The 24,085-nt window shown below is 34.8% G+C and overlaps 1 protein-coding gene across 1 annotated transcript in view; it reads right to left on the bottom strand.

Annotated features, from left to right (window-relative positions):
• Positions 1–24,085, bottom strand: part of LOC149803388 (mutS protein homolog 4-like) — a 182,656-nt gene that overhangs the window by 134,571 nt on the left and 24,000 nt on the right. Inside the window, exons 3-4 of the mRNA XM_089953095.1 lie at positions 16,891–17,032; positions 3,065–3,237 (exon numbers count right to left, since the gene is read on the bottom strand). Of these exons, the coding sequence (XP_089809221.1) occupies positions 3,065–3,237; positions 16,891–17,032 (315 nt within the window). The remainder of the gene's footprint in view (positions 1–3,064; positions 3,238–16,890; positions 17,033–24,085) is intronic.

Below are 24,085 nucleotides of genomic sequence, written 5' to 3'. Positions count from 1 at the left end.
AACACCTCAACTTTCAATATGCAGTGCGGCACATGATAAGCAAATATTATTCAGTGAAGAAAGCTGAAGGAAATCCAGTTGTGTCACACTTTCTGTTCAATTTACGGGGTGTGTGACAGGTACAGTATTCATTTAATGTATTGTATCTTTTTGTCCAAGTATGAGGCAGACAGTTTAAAAAAGGAAGTAGACTCTTCTACATAGAATACATAAACAGCCCATATATGTGCATCTGCCAAATACCAAAGCTAATAAAGGTTACACTTGAGTGTACCCTCTAATAGCAATTTGTTATTTATTGACATAGTAACTGAAAAGAGCTGGTCACTGCAGTGTGACATATGGCGATCTTGCCAATTTTGTCTTTACATAAATGTCTATAAGCATATGAAACTAAAAATGTTATATTCTTACATGCATATAAGTCTTGGGTCACAGAAAATAATTGTTTTTCCTGTCCTAAGACTTACCATTATTGCTGTATACAATAATAAAAAAGTGAATTTAGTGTTTAAGGGAAGAAATACGTAACTCCAAGTATGTTAGGGTGGGGTCTCCGCTCTGCTTAGCACAAAATACTTACCCATAACTAGAGTGTGACCCCACTATAACACGGTAGTTGGGAGCCATAAAACCCGACCGCGTTATATGCAACCAAGTCAGTTAGCTGAAGAAAATGCCCCCCCCTCCCTGGTGGGGTGGGTGGGTAATAAATACGGGCGGTAAAATACATGCTTCGTCGGCACAGTTACCATCTTGAATTGATGTGAAATACACCTGTAGTGAAAACAAGGAAGACATAATATAATAGTTTACTTTATTTAGAGGACCACGATTTGGTACATATACATTAATCCTGTTTATATATAAATGTCTAATGTATAGCATGAATAGAGTATCAACACTGTGTACTCACCTGTGAACCTCATCATGATATACACTGAATCCACAATACAAGTGATTCCATCGAAAATATGTACACGCAGCTTTAAAATATTCATTAATTTTGTAACAGGTCATGTTGGTCTGAATTCAGTGGAAAAACATACCACAATCATGTAACGGATGACGAAGCACATTTACTTTAAAGTACGTTCCAAGTCGGTAAAAGTTAGTTTGCATTTTAAGCCATAAACTTATTCCCTACAAAAAGGAAACTTTCACAGCACAGATAATGTGTTCCAGTCACATTGGAAAATGCAAAAATCCATCAGATTCCATCACTTCTATTTAAGGTTGGTACTGACTTCCTTTGAAGAAAAGTTATTTGCTGTTATTGAAAGATTGTAGTCGGCTTTCTTTGATGAAGGGTGCATGCGCTATTTAAGTCAACGCTAAAGGACAGCTTTGGAGAACCAAACGAATGCCCTTTTTTTTTTGTGGCGGCAATATCAAATAACTGTATTGCATGATTGAGACTGGTATTTTTTCCATTTGCTGATTACGTTTTCATAACAGTCGGTGCTTCAAAGGTAATCTGTTTCCTTTGAAATTTCAGACAAACTATTTTATTTGGGTACATTTATAAAAAGGAATTGGCCATCGTTTAGACTATTCTAGTTAAAGTCCCTCCATGCCTACTGAATAAATGAATAAGTAAGATGTATTTTTTTTTTTTTTTTTTTTTTACATTTGTGGCACTGTAGTAGCATGATGGTGCCTTACACACATGCGTCTGAAAATTAACAAAGGGTCAACGGACGATAGAGACCCAGGTGTTCTGATGACAGGGATTATTGCAGAAAACATGAACTTTCTGAAAGACTTAATTCTGAGTGAAACGAAGAGGCATTTTACTCACCATCCACATACAAATGTCAGTCTTTGTAAATATATTAATTACTAGCAAGCAGCCGAAAATCCGATGAAAGATAGATTACAAGACAATGCCTCGTCCGGTTGATCTCCATTACCAGAAATGTCAACAACAAAAAAGCGGATATTTCACAACATACAGAACTCATGCTAGATGTCAGGATAAGCGGATTATGATATAACAATGCACTGTTTAGATGGTTTGTAAGTATGGACAAAGAATTTGTTTATGTAACAATTGATAAATTTCAGTGCATTTTATATCCAGTTTGCGGCTTCCTTTCATGGGGCCTCTAAATTTCTGCACTCCAAACCAATGGTTGTATATAAAAGTTTAAACAGCCAACAATGTTGCCAACAAATAAAAAAAGCCACATTGTATGTTTTGCAGTCAATAAGGAAAAACAATCCAAGTTTGCGACATTGTTGTAGACCTATGCGATCCCAAAATAAACTTTTAATGCTTTTTTCTTCTTCTTACTTTTAAGAAGAAAGAAAAAAAAAAATACTTTTTCGTGTATGAGAAAAATACTTTTTTGTGTATGAGAAAAATATATACATATAAATTTTCTGGAGCCAGGAAACGATCGTCTTGTATTATTCATATGCGATCTCTTCCCCAAAATGATAAACATTTTACGTTTTTTTGGTACTTTTAAAGATTTTTTTGTGCACAAGAAAAATACATGTGTATCAAATTTTGGGAGCCACGCCACAACCGCGTTATATCCGAATTCGCGTTATAGCGGGGTACACCGTAGTTGTAAACTTCATATTGGTATGAGTGTACCCTAACCCATTTGGGGTGGAATACAGTGTAGTCATCTAAGTGGTCCCTTAAAGAACAATATTCTAAAAGGGAGGGAGGGTTTGAAGGTCGGTTACTGCCATGTCAAATTAAAAACAGACAAGAATAAAGTGACACTGAGATTTAAACATTTGTTGAAGGAAAGACCTTAACATAGTAAAAAAAATAACAACAAGTAATTTTTCTCTAGTCATAACTTTGGCACACATTAACATGGTATCATAAAAAAGGTGACTGTTCTATGCATGGTGCCTGAATGGACTATCCTACTGACAATTCACCATGCAATGGAAGGATTTATTTACATCAAATCTATGAAGTTTTTCATGACATTTTAGTGTAAACTATGCAGTAGTGGCAGATTATGTATTACTGTACAAAGAAATTGGTCTAAGCAGTATGTAGTTTAAGGATGTTCACTGTAAATTCTCGTTTACATACCAACTATTACTGAGGCACTGTAATCTCCTGGTGTCGTGCTGGAGGTTGCATATGGAGTGTGTTTTGAACCTGGAGTCCTAGACAGCTGATAATTCTTACTCACAGAAGGGGTCTCGAAAGAACTATCTCTTCCCTGCTTTCCACTATGACTTGTGGTCAATGAGCTTGAAACACTGCATGACAAAATATTTAAAACAGCATACAATACAAGTCTTGCATTTCTTCACTGTACTAACGATGAAAGAAAAGATGACACTAATAAAATAAATGTATCCTGTGGGTGTAAATATGTGTATACATTTCATTCATCATTTAAGATTGAAATTTTGAAATTCTGAGGGGATTGGAAAAACACTAATACATGAAATGCGACTTTATCTACTTCCTTATTTAAAATATATTGAAGAAATGAGAGGAAGACAACCAAGGCATACATGCCAAACCTAGGAGAGGTATATGCATAATATTTGCATACATAAGTGGCAAAAAGAGTAATCTGAGCATAAAAAGTATAATCTATATATCACTAGTACCAATATTAGTACACCTACTTTGCTGAGGCTATGACAAGGGCCTCAAGTGAGAATAGTCCTTAACTAATGAGTCACCCTCTATAAATAAAGCATTATTATTATTATTATTATTATTATTATTAATAATGTATGGACAATGGCTTCAATAGCTCATTGATAGTATTTCATTTCCCTAAAGACAGCTTGATTTCCCTACTGGCAGCCACGCTGATTTGACCTCTTCTGTTGATTCTTGCACTCAATCTGGTTTCAACTGGCATAACCCAAAACGCTAAGCATGTTTAATTACCGTGTAAATAACACTGCATAGTCATGTGTTGTTGTGATAATGTACATCATAATTAAAACAAGAATGAATTGTTGATTTAGCAGTGTTTATTGATAATGGAATATAGTAGGGTCGTAATACATGAGGATTATCACAATCATCAGGTAACAGTCTTTTTTTCTCATTGCAAATACTACAAATAAGAACCACCCTGAATAAATACACCTCTCCCTCGATAACTTGCGCCCGGATAACTTGCGATCCCGCTTATAACGCGGTGTCCATCTTGGCTCCCGATTTTTTCCAGAGAAAATATATTTAAAATATCTTTAAAATATGCTGAACATGAAAAAATTACGATAAGAATTGATAAATTGATGATATGGAGGAATGGATTTGTGCTGACAATGACTGCCCCACAGCCGAATACATGTCAGATGAAACAATAATTAATTCTATAACGAACAAATTTGCAGCAGAAGACGATTCTAACTGGAATAACACAAGTGTTGAAAGTGATGCAGACTCAGATGTTGCACCCCCCTCTCCCCTGCACAGGAAGCAATCAAATATTTTGATATTGCCATAAGGTGACTGGAGACCCAAAATGTTGACTACATAAAGCTCATGCAGTTGAGAAATCTGAGGGATTTTGCTCGGCGGCAGAGAAACCAAGGAGTAACACACAAAAAAAAATTAACTGATTTTTTCAAAAAGTGAATTGATATTTGTCAAGCGTGGCACAAACGGCAAGTATTAACTTCTTCTAATTTACTTTGTTTTAAATCTGTAGACCAATTAAATATGTTAGTACTGATTAACCCTTGTTTTTTTGTTTTCCATTTTACTTCTATCGCATTCCAATATATCTATCTATCGTTCGAACGACACTGTTTCTCGAAAATAGTCGATCTTTTGTATATATAAAAAATGTCAAATTTGTATCAAACAATAAAACTAGAATGTATCCAATTCAACATAAAAATTAGTGATGTAGTACACAATGTGTGAATTGGTACCCATGTTAAGCGAACGGAAACCACGTGGAATAATGTTTTCGATGATCGCCTCAATATACTATAATTTATCCTGAAATTAATGTTGCCCTATGAAGAAATAATAAAGTACACCGTTATGAAGAGATATTTATTCACAGTTAATTTCAGCATGATTATAAAGTGAGCATTCAACAGTATAATCTGCCTACCCCTCCGCTTATTTTTCCTTTATGTCGTCAATGACTTTATTGGTTTTGGGCTTATTTTATAGGTCCCTCGATAACTCACGCCTCACTTATAGTACGGTCGATGTTTCTGGACCCTGATGTGCGCGAGTTATCGAGGGAGTGATGTATGGTACTGTACACTGACAAAATTTTGTTTCATCTCACCCTCTCACACACACACATACACGCATTAACTAAAACGTGATTTCAAGTTGTTTATTTTTTTATTGCAATTTGATGAGATTACTGTTATTGTAAAAATACAAGTGGCACTTAATTTCTTGACAGTGTGGTCTTGTATCATTGTGTACAATTTACCAATAAATAATACCCATAACTAATACATGTTCAAACCATCTTAATCATTTTGCCAACATTACACAACATAACAGCTTCAGTTTTGATGAAGTAATGAGAAAGTATGTATTCTCAATGATGACAAGAATATCTAATAGTAAGAACTGTATATTGAAACCTCTTTGGAACTATGACATTCATTTAAATTCTCATATTATTAGCAGATGGAACAAATTACTTTTTAAATGTGCCACTTAATTTCATTCTTAACAATACAGGGCACAGTTAATTGTGTAGATGTATATGTATACTTGTACGTATAGTATACATGTTCTTTTATGTTTACAATGTTTTTACTTTATATCAATATTTTAATTTAGAGGTATGGACTTTGTAGCCTGAAATAAAGAATTCTTATCTCTTATCTTATATGCTCTAAATGCAGACAAGCTTGCACATTGAGACATAATCTTCTCTCTCTCTCTCATTCACTAATCAGAACAAAAATCTTTGAGTACTTTTATTTTTATTGTAATTAGATTCTTGAGTTGAAAGCAGAATGAGACAGAAAATATATGTTTACTTTGTATGTTTGTACTGTTAGGTTGTCGAGTAGGGTATGTTCCGTAGAACTTATTCAGGTACAATCCCTTTATTTTTTGTAAATGGCCAGTACCACCAAATGATACCGTAATTATTTATTTTACATAAATTTTTCATACATGAAATTAATATATATTTTTTCATGTATGAAAAATAACATGAAATACAGTAGTTCATATACCATTCAAGTATTCATGAAATGTGGACAAAGGTACTGTAAAATATATTTTCCAAGTAAACAGGCAACATTTGTAGTCCTCATTTAAGCTTTGCAAAGCCACATCTATCCTTTCAGTGATCAATTAGTAAAAACGTATGTCAGTAGTTAAATTGTAGCTAAACTGTGAGTGGTAAATGATCAAGTAAAATCCACAAGCTTGTGTTAGTCTTATAGTTGATAAAGATTTTAATTTAAACACCCAAATTCTAACACCTGGAGACGAACTCTTCCCTCTATATTTCCTTTGGACACAAATAGTTTCCCAACTGAAAATACGTGGCAAGTTTATCTGTGGAAGAGGTAATTCTCTGAACTTCAATAGCTAATTCTTCTCAAACTTATTTGTTTTCTTCAAATGCATTTGTAAATGAAATCTTCTTCTTGACATTGCATGTCTTAAAAACACTCATAATGTCAGTGCTTTGTTGAAGGCTCTTTTGTGTATATGTTTATGAGACCACCACCACCACCCCATGCGTATTTCCTATTGCAATGGTACTAAGCACTTAAAGTTTTGTCGAGAATTTTTATTATTATTAATATTTTTATTCTTTTATTTTTAACCTGAGGAAAAAGTGCTAGGATCGGCAGCTTAAACAGCAATGGTTGGCTGACTGGGATATTTTATTTGTTTTGCCTGAAATGGCACTTCCGGTCTACAGACAATCGGAATCTGGGAGATAATTTTATCTTATAGAATAACATTTAGATAACTGAAGGACCCTACATAATGCTCATAGGTGCTTATCTTTTACTGCTTTTAAATTAAAAAAATACTTAAGTTGTGGAAGTTCTAGGAAATATTTCTTTCGCATTCTTCCATTGGTTGCAGAGCATATAATTATCCAATCACAGCAGCAGATTCATCAATCACTCTTGTACGCATCATAATAATAAATTTGAAAGTTGTCCGTTGAAAACAAACTCAGGTCTGTGAAAACCTGCATTATAAAGAAGTGGATTCATCAGTCGCCATAACTTGTTTGCATTATGTGTATGATAATCCTATTACCGGAATGTTCGTAACCTCCTAAATACTCTTCAGCTGAGAAAGGCACTCAAAGATTACAAAGTCTGAAATTTGGTGTCTGCAAATTTGCCTAGTCCTACAATGTAAGACACATCACCCGATATATTTGTCTGGGGGGTGACTAAAACAAAAACATGTGCTATGTCTTACACTGTAGGACTACAAGGTTGCTGAGTTTTGGGATTACAGAAGGAGTTACTGGAAGGATTGGAGGTATAAAAAAAATTATATTAAATTTGAAAAAAATAAGAACATTTATTGGCTCTTGTTTCATAGGCCAGCTGTACACTGCATCAGTTTTCAGTCGATTGTGTCTGTTTTCGGTGGGAATGGGGTTGTCTGGCAAACTATAAATACTGTATGATGTCATTTACCCACTAGGTATTGCGCCAGCAGCCATATTGTTTTCAGACAAACATGTAGGCCTACAGCATTCAGTAAATCTTATTGTTGTTTTCATCTTTATCTCATTTGATAGCTTGTGTGTGTGTAGAAGAGGGATTTATAAAAAAATAATTGTCGCGAATCAATGGTATGGAAATTGGACTGAGTGTTTCTGCTTCTTTGCACTGTTTAATCCTTACAGATTTATGATAATAATAATAATCATAATAATAGTCATGATAATAATAATAATCTCTTATTATTGTTGTTGTTTTTCTAATTTTATCTTTGTACAATTCAGCTGTAATTCTTTGGAACTGAATTAAAAGACTATAGTACATTTTAATGATAAAAATTATTTAACTATGTCCATTTTGAATAGAGCAGAGCAAACTAACCCATTAACATTAGTTGAATTTAGAAGAAAAGAATCAATGGTTTGAATTATTCTTATTGAACATAAAAATGAAATCATGTTTAAAATCATTGAAAGAAAAAAATCTGAAAAATATTTAATGACTCAAAAATGGATCTTAGAATAACTGTGTGCACAATTATTATAGTGCATTCAATCAGAAGAATAGGTTTATGAATAATGTTAAAGGCATGTAAGAATAGAACAGAACATCAATGCGTATAGGTTGTTAGGCAGCAAGAAAATCTATAAAGCAATCAATCAGATTCATTACTTCAGGATAGTGAAGAAAAGCTATATCACTTTATCCATTTTCTTTAAGTACAGTATTTTATAATTTAAATAACTGTACTGGCCTGCTATATTATTATGTGTTTCCAAAATTGCTGGTGCATTCTACTTTAAGATAAGAGGTTAAGTGATTCATGACATCACATGATGGCCACTTTAACAACTTTATAGACCTTGCAAATCTAGATAGTATATGCCCTTCATTTTGGGTGTAAATTTGTGCACCTTATTAAAATGATTAATGCTCATGCATGTCATATGTTGATGATATTAAATAGTACTAAATTGGATTTCTTTTGTTTGTCTAACTGAAAAGGAATTATGGCATCCATGATACCAATCTCATGCTCAATTTTACCTGTTGCATACAAATTTGCAAAAATGCAAGCATCACTGATCCCTTAACTTTATAAAGGATGTCAGGTTACATAATTAAAATGATTATTATGTTTATTTTTAAAGACCAACATGCCAAACCACATTTATTTTCAGCAATTAACATGGATATATGTTTTTTTCTTCCTCACGTAATCAATCCCCATCACTAGTGAATAGTATGGAATGCATTAGAAAAGTTTGCACTTTTTTTAAATATAAGGTTGAAACAAGTAAAGATGTGAATCTACAATCACCAAAACCACCAAAAACAGCTAAGACAATAGCAACAAAATAGAACACCAAGATGGCAACACCAAAACAGACTAAGACAGTAACGCCGAAAAAGTCCAAGGTAAGATAAAGATGCAGCAATTTCAAACTTTCTAAAAACTTTATAATTAACAAGCGTTGTGTGCTATCTTTAAGGGTTGATTACAGTAGCCTGGAATACTGTATTATTGCAGTTCTTAATGTTGTTATCGGTGCATATTAAAATGCTCATACAGCATTGGAATGGACAGTGAAATAATGATACATTAGTTTGAACTTGTTAGGCATTGAGCCAGGAACAGAATTTAATCTTGACTGTATTTGTTAGAAATTTTGTAGAATGATGGTCCCAAATTCAAAGAATGGTTAGTTATAGAAATATAGCATTTTCACGTTTAATACCTTGTTTTCATAACTTAAGGATTCCAAACATGATTGTAAATTTAAGGCTACCAATAACAGTTATGTTATATGCATACTGCTTGTTTTATTAATTCATCACATTTTATATTTTCAACCAAATTTTTTTTTACAGAACTGATCCAAAAGAAATGGCAGAATATCAAAGAGGCAATGATAAAACAAGAAATCATTGAAGTGCTAAAACCATCATGAAACCACTATATAGATGGATGGATTTTCAAAATTAAATGAACAATTTGGCACTAAAGGAATCTTATGGGCATTCTTGGTATTTAAACCTTTTAAAAATTTTATTTGTATGCACTGAACAAATTAAAAATACAAGGTATTCTTATATTCTGTAATATTTGCTTCATTATTATTGGTCTGATATTTTATGCCGGAGAGGTGTCCAAGGAATTCTAAGAATGTTTGAAAAACATGGACATATCCAAGGATTCCTAGGAAACCTCAGAGTATTCGTTAGAAAAAACCTTAGAAGTCCAAGGTCAACCTCAGATATTTGACAATAAAAACCTTGGACATTCGTTTTAAAAAATGTTATCCTTGAACTATTACCTCGGAAAGTCAGCAACCAATACTCAGAGGTTTTTCCTAGGAGCATTTGTCCGAGGATTCCCAGGTTATGAACAGCTGGGAAAATACATTGCCTGGTGTTTACTGAGAATACAACAACCAAAACCACCACAGTGGCAATTTGGTGTACGCATAATGCAAACCTACTGTTGGACGCATACTCAACACCCCATCACAGACCTAGTCTAAGCAGCTAAACAACTTATGGAGATCCATGACCTGCACCAATATGCAAAAGAGAAGTATGAAAAGGGAAAGAGTGTAGACGACAGAGTAGATGGAAATCTCGAGAACAGAAAATAGTCTGCCCTTCTTATGACTACTTTGGGGATCTTATGCTTGCCACATAAGTAGGGTAGTACAAATTTGTTTACCAATATGCGTAGCTTTCATTATGATATCACAGTACACGATGTTCAATCTGGATTGTGCTGGATCACACCGAAAGGTTCATTTTAATCAAAAATGTATATGTACTTTAGTTCTAATTGTGCCATATGCACTTCTTGGGCATCTACATATTGACCTTCCACAAGAATGTGGATGAATAAAAATCCAAATGAAGTGAATACTTGCCACTTAAAGGCATGTTCAATCAAATTCTAAAAAATGACACCCATTACTGAAATAGTCGGTGTTGAATGCCTACATGACCTGTGTGACTTTTACTATAAATAAAGACAAAGATCATCTGCTGTTGGAAGTAACTGAAATAATATATGGTTCTCCTGCCATAGATCATGAAATTCACTTGTCAATAATGGAAGATATTAGAAACCTGAACACTGAAATTGTAACTGTGGTAAAAGATCTGAAAAGTGTAGAAATCATATCATCTAGGTAATAAAAATCAATTAAAAATTCATAGCTATTGATGACATACTTATCTCAATCACAGCAGAGATTTGAAAGATCAGCAGTAATATGGACAATCCTAAAATTCTCTGTCAAAAGAGATTAACTTATTCTACCAAGATAACCTGACTCACGAAGTGTTGCATCACCATAATTCTAATATAAGCAGCAAAAACTCCTGGCTCTTCACTATACCTGGGATTCCTTCCATTAAAGAAAATCTAGCCACCAAAACACATCAGGAAATTTTCATAAAATAGACACTGCTGATTGATGACTCATTAAAAGAGGTTTTAAACAAATGGGTCAAATTCAAGTCATTACCTGAGATGGTAACTGAATATATGGTTGATATGGTAGAAAAAAACAGACCTTTCTCAATCTGACATCACTGTCATCAGTGTTGGAACAAATGATGTAAACAAAAACATTTATACTGAATAAATTTAAGGCAATTTTTTACCACACTGGAAATATCACCTACTTGAAAAACCTAGCTTGTAAGGTACTCATAATGCACAGTTTCTCCAAAAATTGACACTGTTATTTGAAACTTGAATGACTTAATAAAACAATTATACAATGATTTGGACTTTTGTATATATTTTTTTTAAAACATAGATTTCATTATTTTTCAGCCATATCACTACGATGTTTGCAGTATGGCAGTTTAAAGTGATATTTAGCACTGGGGATCATGCCAAAGACATGTAGCATAATGTCCAACTCAGTGATATTATCCTTACATCAAGCCAACCAGTCCTAACACTAACTTCTTCATGCTGTAGCAGCCAAGTGAGGCAGCTGCTAGTACCATTTTTATAAGTCTGATTAAGTCTTTGATATGACTCGTCTGGGGTTATACCCACAACCTCCCATATCCAAGGCGGACACTCTAACCACTTAGGCCACCGGAGTGGTCCAACTATACGATGAATGGAACCACATAATAACTGACATTGTTACAAAGTCCAACTTTGTGCTGGTGTACCTCACAGCTAATGAGAGAACCCCTTTGAACAAAAAGTGACTTTTATATTTTTTGCATGCAATAAATGAACATTTCCCAAAACTCAAAGGCAAATACATTAATCAAAGATATGACAGGAACCAAGATAGCACATGCAGCAAACCTGAGATAAGGAGGTGCTATAATAGTTTTGAACCTGGGTATGGCTTAAGATTCATGCAGACATACTGCAAAAATTCAATGCTGTCTGTTTGGAACATGGACACAAGGCAAAACAATGAACTGTTTCACCCTAGCCATTCAATGAACTACATAATGTTTGACTTTTCAAATCCATTTATATAATAAATCCATGAAATCAGTTATAGGTCATATATAGCAGTAAGAAAATATTAGTTCAGAATAATCTGATTCACAATATCCTGAAATATGGTAATTCCACACATCTTACAAGTAATCAATAAAAATTGTCCACATTTATAGGAATCCACTGAGATTCATAGTATCTTATAAATGTTACTATCTAATGTCATCTAGTACAAAGTCTAAAAATTCATCCTCATTTTCTGATAAAGTTCTGAAATCCTCCACTGTCATCCAGTCATTGTAAATTGTTGTCATCTAGTCATAACTATCATCCCCCTCTGTTTCCTCAGCTTTACCGTCAACTGCAGGTGCTTAAGTAGTGACTAAAGCCTGGCTCTGTAAGTAACACTTTGATCATAAAATCTATGAAATCTATTAAAGGATGCCACTGAAAACATGTCAACAGTGCAGCAACATCACGGAGAGTTCAAATAACCACCCTCTGCAACTTGGCAATGAACAAGTATCAAACTTGTGGCTTGAACAAAGGGTTGTTATTTGGGGAAAAAATAGGGGCTGTTTATACATGCTAAGGGATTAAGGTCAAACATGCACAAGAAGTTGTAGAACTCTGCTTGGCACTGAAAAAATACATTAAAGTCATGGCTTGATCAAAAGGATTGTCAACTAGAAAAGAAAGTAAGTGCTGACTTTACAACCCAAGGGGCTTATCATGCCATGTGCACCAGCAAAAAACTTGGGAAATATCATGTGGGATTCAAATCTAACTTAAGTAAAAGGAAACAACAAATTAAATCAAATCTTTCATTGCAACAAACACAGTATTTATACAGCAAAAACACAGATATGAAAACAAATAAAAGTTGTTAGGACTGGCATGTAAATGGATGGCATATGCTTGCAAGTAAACACACTTCACTTTGCAGTGGGTAGTATTTAATTTACTTGTAATATTTTCAAATTATTACAAGTATTGAGTAGTGAATAACGTTATGAATGGGACGAATATAGTGCATTCTATATGAGCATTTTTTAAAGGAAACTATATGAATTGACAGTACACTGCTCCAAGATTTATGACATTTTTTTATGTCGCACTTACATGACAACCCCTACTCAACATGAATCAAATTTTCAGAAAAGAATTTTGACTTAGATATATGGTATCATCTTAAAAGTACAAATTCTTAAAGCTTCCACTTTTTTGTTCCAAACTTATTGAACTGTATACATACAATGTAATTAGATGGAGCATATTCTTACAAAAGTTTGTTTTTTATGTCCTTATACAAATGTAGCTTATTATCAATGTAATTGTTTGTTTTTTAAAACTTGTGTAACTATGTACTCTGTATATAAATGTGTATATAATACATGGCAATTCAACTAATTGTGTCACCCTCTTTAAATAAAGCCATTATTATTACTATTACTATTATTATTATTATTATTATTATTACTGGATATATGCCCTCTGATGGAATATGGTGGTACATTATTAAACTAATACAATTAATGTGTTCAAAATCCTGAAAACTGAACGCATCAATTCTTGTACAAATAAACAGAGAAAAATTGCTGGCTACTGGCTGCCATTGCTTGAGACCAGTTATGTTGGAAGAAGGGGTTGTCTCTTAAAATAGGTTTCACTAAGACTCCACTTTGTTTCCAATAGACTTTCAAAAATTTCAAGAGAGAACTTATAAAATGCAGGGATCGTCCTGGCAGTGTATCCCCCAGGGGTGTAAAATTGAGGGTACAAAAAACCCCTAGGTGTCAAAACTGTGGGTCAAATAAAAAATGTGGGGGTCAAAAATGTACTAACAAATTTTCATATGACTTTTTCAGCTTGAAATAGGATATTGCAACTTGCACAACATACTCTCTCTCTCTTTCTCTAAACATACAAATACACCAACATGCACAGTTAACAAACAAATGCATTGTCCATTCAAAGAATAATTTTATTAGTTCATTTTTCTTTTAAAGTCGTACTTTTAACAGTCTCCTCAACAATATTATAGCACAACACATTACATATAAGCCAATACAAAAAGCCAAATAAATCTTTTTAACCAAATGGGAGTTAATTTACTGCCTTTGATCAAATGTGTACTATCATAGGTTTCATTGTACTTCGTCCTAGAACACATTTATCCAAATACCAAGGAGGATACTGATTCATCTTCTTTCTAATAAGTTACATTTGAACTTTAAGATCTTTCTTTTATTGCAGTAAAAGTTAAAAACCAACAAAATCTGCAATGACCCGCTGACTATGTAATCCAAATAACGCATTTGTCTCTGCAAGTTTACTGATTTCTTTGTTGTGAAATAATGTCTTAGGTTAAAATGTGTTCTCCAGATATCTTAAGGCGAACGAGGGCCTATTTTTAAAATCCTGTCACGAATGGATTATTCACGTTTGCAGTCTTTGCAATCACACGATCAGAAGTCACACCGATAATCATAATGAATATTCCAGTCAAGGGAATAATTTTCTCCATTTTTCATTAAAGTTAGATCCACAGTTACTCTTTTGTGTTCTGCTTCTTTCACTTTCTTCACTAATGCTTATTAGTGCATGATGTTTTAATCTGGAGATCACTTTCTACTGCAACGAGCCTTGATGTTAAATATCTAGAACAGCTTGCTGAGCTTGATGGAAATCGCGAGAAGCTCGCGAGATTAGGGGAAGCTACTCTGTCATAACATTGCCTATGCTAGTCTGGTTCATTGTTTTATATGTTCCCTGCGTTGCACTTTGCTATACGAATAGAGGAGTGCAAGGCAGGAAGCAAACAAAGCGAGGAACAGTCAATGCCTATACGCGAAGTATATACGATGCCATCCATCGTCCAGTGCATTGGGTATTAAATAAATCATGATCATATTATGAAAATCCTTTGCGTCAAAAAAACGCATGGTAACAAAATGTGTGCATCAATTTTCTCCAGCGTGCGTCCCTGACGCACAAATGTGCGTAAAGGGAAACACTGCGCCCTGGGCTTCGCCAATGTCGCAAATTGCGATTTTTTTTCCTTATTGGCGACAAAAATATCCCATCTGGCAATTTTTTTGGCGACAGACGTTTTGGTTATTTAATTTGTACATACAATCATGGATTTGGACTGGATAAATTAAAAGGGAGAACGAAAGGAAGCCACAAACTTGACTAAGCTGTTACACAAATGATCCTTTGTTCGTATTGACAACCCCATCTTTACAGTGCATTGTTACATCATAATTTGCTTATGCTGACATCTGGGCTGAGTACTGTATGCTGTGATATTGTCAATCATGCTACCGAACTATACCTACAACTGACCGACTTCAGAAGACGCGAATAGAACAGATACAATTAATTGAATGGCTAATCCTTCTGTTGTTTTTTTTTTACATATACCACTGCAATAGTTTTGCAGAACCTTCACAGAAAACTAATAACCTTTGAAGTACTGGCTACTGTGTATAAATACAAAGCAAATGGAAAAAAATCTCAATCACAATTATATCTGTCGCCAGTGCAACATTATCATGAGCAAACAGAAGTTAGACATTACATGTTCATCATCTCATCCTAAGTTAAAAAAATTAACAGCGTTTGGATTTCGTGCAAATTCATCAGACAATACAGTCACTGAACCCAATGATAAACCTTGCAGTCCAACATCATCTACATGTAGTGCTTCAAGTGCAACACCACATTATGATGAACAGGGCAAAAATTCCCGAAAATTTCTAGACAGTTGGAAACTTGGGCGTCCGTGACTGAGATATGATAAAAGTTAAAACAGATATTCTGTGATGTATGTATCAAGGCAAAGTTCGTCAATTCATTTACAACTGGCTGTGATATTTTGAATAAGGAGTGTGTCACCAAACATGAATCCAAGCGGGGTAAGTAACATTTGTGCATTTTACTCATTGATCTTTTCCTTTTGCCATCAATCCCGTGTTACGGCTGCAGAGACTTAAACTCTGCAAAAAGAAATAGCAAATAAAACAAGTTTTGCATAATTAAAAATAATTATTTATTTCTCAAAATACAGGAGTGAAAGCATCCCTAAATTGGGTGTGAATTTATGCTTATATATATGGTCCAATATTGCCAGGTGTTGACTCGTGTAAGTTTCATTCGTGGGAATGGAGATCCTATTTTGCTTGTCGAGAAAATTTATACAGCATTCAGTGATCATTCTTGGGATTTAGGAAGCAATTCACTACAAGCTTTGTGAAGCTAGCCATAAGGGGGGGGGTCATTTAATTACGGAATGCATGCAATCAACGGTCGCATTATACATCACTTATCTTACATTGCAATGTACGATCATAGGGTTTTATTATTATTAAAATGTCAACTAAAGTTGATAATGCATTTTTTTTCAGGTAACAACAGTCATACATGTGCACAAACGGTGAAACTTTGAAACTGCATTCAACAAGTGGGCAGCCCTAAAATCGTGATGGATCTTCATGTAACACTTTGTAACACTTTGTTAATGCTTGTTGTAATTAAAGTATTAACTAACCCATCTTTTGTAATTTTCATTGCCTGTTACATTAATAGACTAAATTAACACTTGGAAAAATGTACACTACTTGTTCTGGCGACACTTTTTGAAAATTGGCGACAAAATATTGAGGTTGGCGATTTTTTTTGCGACAGCTTTTTAAAAGCCAGGACCATCCCTGAAAATGACTGATCACTTATTCAGACTTAAAAACCTAAATTTACAACCTGAATGACTTTTTACATACTTTGAGGACTTGGTGAAATGGGGTGTCTCTCTCTGTATAGTCAAGTTGCTTCTGTGTCTTGGTCTTGTAGCTTGATTGTTACTTGAGCTCGAAGTATCTTCAAGTCTAGTGCAAGTACTGGGAGTTTCAAGAAGACCAAAATCTGTTGGAAACAAAGGTAAATCAGTAATTCATGGGTTCCACCAAACACTGACTCTCTAGGGAATTTCATTTTGATGGGTATTATATTTTTTGGCTGCTATTAGGAAAATGACTTATTGCCTGTATAGGGATATCTATTTTCACCAGAAGCAAGTGAAAATGCAACATGGATATGGATCTAAATTCCAAAGTTCTTATGCTTATCTGGAGACCATCAAGGATTATATCCCAAACTATGAAGTCTCTATCTCAAAAAGTGAATGATAAGTTGCGCGACATTATAAACACATGCTCTCACAGGATAACATAATCCCCACCTTTTCTTCATACGGTGTGGAAAGATCTAATGAAGACAAGAAAAAAATACAAAACCTGCTCAAATTTCCCTTCAGCTGAGGAATCAAGTGCCAGTGATCCACTAGATTTATGTATCTGAGACCAAAATATTTTGAAAACTTGTAATATGAAACAACTTGTCTACATTAACCGTTGTTACCATATTTCTGAAAAACACAGTACTCTGACAGCTTATACAGGCAGAGGACCAGTTCAATAACATATACTTTTACTCAATTTAACCTATTAAAATGATCTTCAAAATGTTGTTGTTGTTGTTGTTGTTGTTGTCCTAGGGTTTAACACCATTTTTCAACACAAGATAGGCTATACATGATGGCCAGTATAACTGGTGGAGGAAGAACCCTGGAAAACCCAGGGAAGAACATTGACCCACGAGAAGCTACTGGCAGGCTTTCCCACGTACCCACGCTAACCAAGCCTTGGACTCGAACCCACACTGACAGAGGTGAAATGGCAGTGATCCGTAACAGTGAGCGCTTTAGACCACTCGGCCACTCACGGCCCCCTCTTCAAAATGTAATTTGCATAATACCAGTAAGTACTTGCAGCCATGCACAATATATCAGCACTTTGGAGACAAATGGTTCAAAACCAGAACTCGTCCTCAGCCAGTATATATGTTTGTAAGACAATCAAAAGTATCTCACTTCATTTCTAGTTAACCGTAAACAAAAACTACTAGAATTATTTATCTCTGGAACAGAACATTTTCACTGTTAAACTCCCACAACAATCCAAAACAACAACATTCACAAGGATCAGCATGTTATACTTCTAAATCACTGAAAATAACATTAAATATTTAGTATAATATTATCATTCATAAATGTAACTTAACCCCTTTATTCTGTATACCATTAATACCAAGAAAGCTTCCTATGGCTATATGGTCAGATTGCAAATGATGAATACTCTTAAATTTCTTTTATTCATGAGGTACGTAAATAATTTTGTATAATTTTTTTGTTCTCTCAGAAACACAGACTGACTCATCTAAATAACCAACTTATATGACTTGACAAGTAACAGTATCTGAATAAAGTGCCAAACTGTAACCTAGGGAACTGGGCTCAACCCATAGGGCAGCACAAATCACTGAACCTTGAAATATGGGTCAGAATGACCAATACTAATGGCTGTTGCAAAGTATTCTACCTGACACAATTACAAAACAAGTTATGTGACTTCACAGACCACAGTGTTAAGTAAAAGTTGCCTTATATACTTGCGTATAAGCCAAATAATTTAGGAAAAAATAAAGGCATGGAAGAAGGAGGGAGTTGGCTTATCTGCTGGCCAATGTCTAAACTTGACAGTTTTTAGATCTTTTAATTGACTACCGTAATGGCTATAAATCTTGGGACATGAAACAATAATTTGTTATATGTCCTAATATATAGGCGTGTAAAAAATGTGACATAACAATTATTAAACTGTTATAAAGTACTATGATCAATTTTGTTATTATTTTGCATGTGCATATTTTCTGATTTCTCCAACACAAAGTTAAATAAAGGTAAATACAGGCTTCATAATTCGCAGGCCAGTTGAGTTTACCAGGGAGACCATGCTGAACTATAATGTATAGTACTTACACAGTGCAAAGCATGCATAGCATCACTCAAATCCTTATTTATTCCCAAACATAGATGCAGATTTTGCTTTATTGTTTCGACCAAATTGCATTCTTCCAGATGACATTTCAGCTAGTCCCTAATAGCTGTTTCATTTACGCTGAATCACAATTTACTCATTTTCAATGATATATCAGATCCTACAGATTGAAGTAATATTTTAAAAAAGGTAGGCACATTTATTTGTACAAGGCACAAAACCATCATAATTTACAAGTTCATGAAGAGAGGTAATAATAAAGGCTAAAATTCTCATAGAGATCAAGTAAGATCAACATCAATCAATTCTAGTTTTGTGTTTTAGCTGAACAAACAACTTTCCACACAATGGAAAGCTTGATGTTTTGGTTTTTCCTATGTTGATAGTCAGCAAATTTGTCTTCGTTTTGTGACAGCAGTACAAGCCAGTTAATCATTAAAACCCTGAAACTGGCTTGTGATAAGCAGGAATTTTGACTGGTAACTATACCAGTTTAACCTTGGTATATACGGTATAAAAATGCCAGGTGTTCACCGGTGGAAGTTTCTTTCGTGGGAATGGAGCTATAGTATATGGAGTTGCAGCATTCTTGGGATTGAAATTAATTGTGGACGATTTTATTCCTGTGGTTTATTTTCTTGTTGTGGTTTATTTTTTATTTTGTTATTATTGTAGAGGTAAAAAAATCATTAATTTACGTGAATAATGTTTAAACTTAACATTCTCTTTAGTGAAGAAGTGAATGTTTTATATTTAGTAAAAATGAAAATCAAAGACATAATGTAATAATCAGGAGTTCTCTGCAAGAATCGGAAGATAATATGAAATCGGGATGTAGGCATGGAGCAACCCCAAAATCAGTAGGTTTTTTCCCCTCCCCACGTGAAAGTTGACAGGTATGGTGTAAAGTTGCTTACATCAAAGCAAACTACAACTCAGCTTTTACGGTATTAGCATAATTTTCGAATTATTATTTCCGAAACTTTATTATTGTCTTATGAAGCTATTATAAAAGTTGAGCCCATGGTTCGACTCCAAGAGATGTACTAAATTCAGCGCCTAATCAAACCTTCAATGTACATGTAGTGGCACCATTATGTAAATACATTCAGTAGCCTAATTGCGAGCGTTGAATCAAACCGTATTGTTTGTTTGTTGTATTGACTTACTGGGATTACATTTTAATGAGTTTAGATATTTACAATTTCAAAGCAAAGTAAAAATGTAATTACCGGTGCACTGATATAAAATGTCCAATGCAATAATGCATAAACAAGCAATAATCGAGTCAAAAAGGAGAGGTAGTGTTACAGGAATGCATGATTGATAAATTCTTGTCATTGTTCGATCAAATTATATACAAATCAAAATTAGGTAGATACAATAAGAAAACAGAAAATTAAATAAATTACTTTTCAAACAAGTTTATACCATTTCTTTTAATAATCATTCACGCCAACCTCGAGATAAGTATACATGTAATTTTTTTAAAATACATGTTTGCCTAAATAAATGCATTTAGAACTTACATTATGCATCTTGAGATCCATCGGAGTTGTAAGTCAGCTTATATGTGGGTAATGCACTTTTTAGTGTTTAGACTTGAGCAGCAGAGAGGGTGAATCCCACAAGCTATTTCGCTTAACAGAACCTTCTATCGAGGACATTTTAGATAGAGATATTATTTTTCACAAAATAAACACTTCAAGTCAGAAAAACATGACAAAATAGGCTTTCTCCGCTGACTTGAACGGTTATCTCATGAAAATATCTACCTATACAACTATTTCTTGATACAAGGGTCTATCTTGCGAAAATGCTCGGGGATGTTTACCCTCTCTGCTACTCTGTGAAAGTCCCTGGCAGAGTTTGCCTCTAGTCGCCGTTTCTCTGCTGCTGTGAATTAAAAATTCAAGTTAACAATAATGGCCAACATTGGAGAAGCACATTCCGCCAGACTAGCTCGAGAGTGGCTAGAAGCAATAAAAAAATTTCTTCCTGTACGAGATAGTGTAAGACAAAGACTTCAAGAACGGCAGCAAGCACAAGTTGAATTTGCGACAGGTGCAGAAGAATTATTTAAACCCGTCACAACAGCTACTGAAAAAGCTGCGATGGTCACCAAAAGAGCTTTACTTGGAGAACCTAAGGATGATATCAAGGAGGAAGAGGAACGAAGAAAGGGTATTCTTCCAGTGTTACAAAAAACTGCTAAGCGAGCCAAACAAACAAAAAAGATTCTACGAAGTCTTCCAACTTCCAACTAATATAGCTGCGGCAATACCACCCAAAGATGAAGTTTTTGAAGATGCTCCAGAAACAATACCAGAAACAGCTCCAGAAGTAATACAAGAAATAAAACCAGCTAAGGTTAAGGTTGATTTGGTTGATAAATTTATAACGGGTGCCATTAAAGGTTTAAGAAAAATGCCAGAAGATCAGTTAGGTCCATTGGCTTATGTACTTTTTGATAAGCGAGATAAATTTTTAAAATCCGAGTATGTGAAGGAAATGGGTTGTGATGATTGGTATAAGGGTATATTTCGTGGGTATTATAATACTAATCAGGTTAGACAAGGAGATCTTAGATGGTCTAATTTTATTGACGGTATTAACAAGTATCTTACTGGGTCTACTCAACAACAACAACAACAAGAGAAAGATGTTCTCGTAGAACTTGGGCTTATTGATCCTCCTAAAAGTCTAACGCCATTAAAAACATCTCCAATAGCAACACAACCAACTAGCATAAAAAAAACATCCGGCAAAGGTTTGGGGGGTGATTTTATTCCCTGTCCTGATAATATCATCAATGATGTATCACAGTTAGAAGTTGTCATTGGAGGAAGACGTGCCGGAAATAACTCACCAGAAATAATTAATGAAGCGGCTGATATCTGTCAGCGATTATTTCGCGGCGGCATCATGGATGCTCACATCTACCGAGAACTTATTGATGAACTCGTGGACAGCGACTGAAAGTCGCCGCGATTAGAGAAACAACTGATTAAATAAAAATGATCGTGCACAATTTTCATCGTAGACCAGTCATGGTCAGGGTGGTAAATTCACGAGTACCCGTATATAGGATGACTTATGGAAACGGATTAGGCGATGTTGTCAGGGGTTTATTCGCGAGGATGGCACCTAAAGCAATACCGATCACAAAACAATTATCAATGAAAGCTATTGATGTTATCAAATATAAAGTTACTGCCGCTGATGGTAGTGCTGCCAGTAAAGCATTCTTGGCAATCAAAGATAGACTAGCGCGACTGATACGCAGACCCCAAAGGGGTTCACCACCGGTAAAATTACCAGCCACCGCAGACATGCCTGCAAATGTTAGTAAAGTAATAAATGAAGCTGCGAATCAAAAACTAGCAGCGCGGATAAATCCTGAACAAATAAACACAAGTTTGATGGCGGGAAGTGGTCTTCGTTTTAGACGATAACCTCTATAATAAAATGATCAAACGGGAATCCGACCCAGCATTCGACATAGACGAACCGGTTCCTAAAAATGAATCAGTGCATGATTATCAGTATTATTCTTATGACGCACGAGAGCCAAATAAACGAGGATGAATTGAACTTCAGGTTCAGGATACAAGTAGATATTTCCTGCCCGCTGAAGCATTTATTGAAGTAGAAGGTGAAATTATAAAAACTGATGATACAGTATACGGGAATGATGTTAAAATCGGTTTTGTCAATAACGGAATTATGGCTTTGTTTGATAGTGCTATCTACATGATTGATGGAAAAAATATTGAATCGATTCAGAAGGATGTCGATGTTGCTACAACAATAATTGGTCTAGCAAGATATTCTGATGATTATACAAGATCATCTGGTCCATCAATGATGTTTGCCAAGGATATTTCTAATTTTCCTAACAGTGATCAGTACAATATTAGACGACCAAGAAACAATGCCAATAACGCTGACGCTATGTGGCACTGGAGGTTCATGGTGCTAATGAAGAATTTAATTTAGGTTTCGCTACACGTAGACAAATGTTGAAAGGTAATTGTAGAAATTTTTCATGTGCCATTCCGCTGTCGCACATCTTTGGATTTTGCAGAGAAGTCAGAAAGGTAATTTTTGGAGCAAAACATTCGGTCGTGCTTGTTAGAAAAGCCAACGACAATGATGCGCTATGGCGACCTCTAGGTGACGCTGGTAAGGTAAACATAACAAAACTATCACTGTGGATGCCGGTAATGACTCCTGCAATTACTGAAGAACAGTGACTGCTTTCTTTTTTCAAAAGTGTTGTTATCGTGGCTTACAACAACCACAGATAGTATTAAAAATGCCAATAACGGTTTATTCACATGGCATATAGCATCACAGCAGGGAGTTTCCGCGCCGCGACATATTTTCATTGCTCTTCAGGATGTTGCACGGGTGGGTAATGAAACACGTTCGCATATGATATTTGATCAACTTGGTATCACTGACGTTTCTCTGAGAATAAACGGACATCAAGAACCATCTGAGAACATACTGTTGGATTTTGGTAATAATCATGTTGCACGTGCATATCAACGCTTGACGAAATATCTAGCGCGTGATCTAAATATTGATACTGGTTTGCAAATATCACAATTGGATTTTATATCTCATTATCCAATCTATTACTTCTCGTTAGAGCATCTTGATTTAACCAGACAGTCTGTCGTTGATATACACTTTCAGGCTACCGTGAATAGAGATGTAGGAGCTATAGCTAATTACAGAGCAATCGCGGTCATACTTTCCGATGAAGCAATGCTGCTTGAAGGTGCTGGCGGCCGAATGATATTTGTTGATGCACCAGTGGAAAACATGTAATATTTTCCGAAAACATGTAGACAATTAGATCAATCGCAAAGTTATAAGAAATGTCATACAGTCATGTTAATGTCACTCTGACTCCTGGTCAGGCCAAGAAATTACAATCGAAAAACGCAAGCACATGTGGGACAACGATAACGCTAAAAAATGATCACATTACTGGCGGTCCAAATAAGTTATCGCTGACTAAAACATTTTAATAAAGCAAACCAATCAGCAACTGGAGTTCGACTTGATT

Source organism: Sinohyriopsis cumingii, chromosome 3 (genome assembly GCF_028554795.1).
Source record: "Sinohyriopsis cumingii isolate HCF-2022 chromosome 3, ASM2855479v2, whole genome shotgun sequence".
Taxonomy (NCBI): Eukaryota; Metazoa; Mollusca; class Bivalvia; order Unionida; family Unionidae; genus Sinohyriopsis; species Sinohyriopsis cumingii.
The sequence above is the reverse complement of the archived record's forward strand: the minus strand, read 5'-3'. Positions and strand labels throughout refer to the sequence as shown.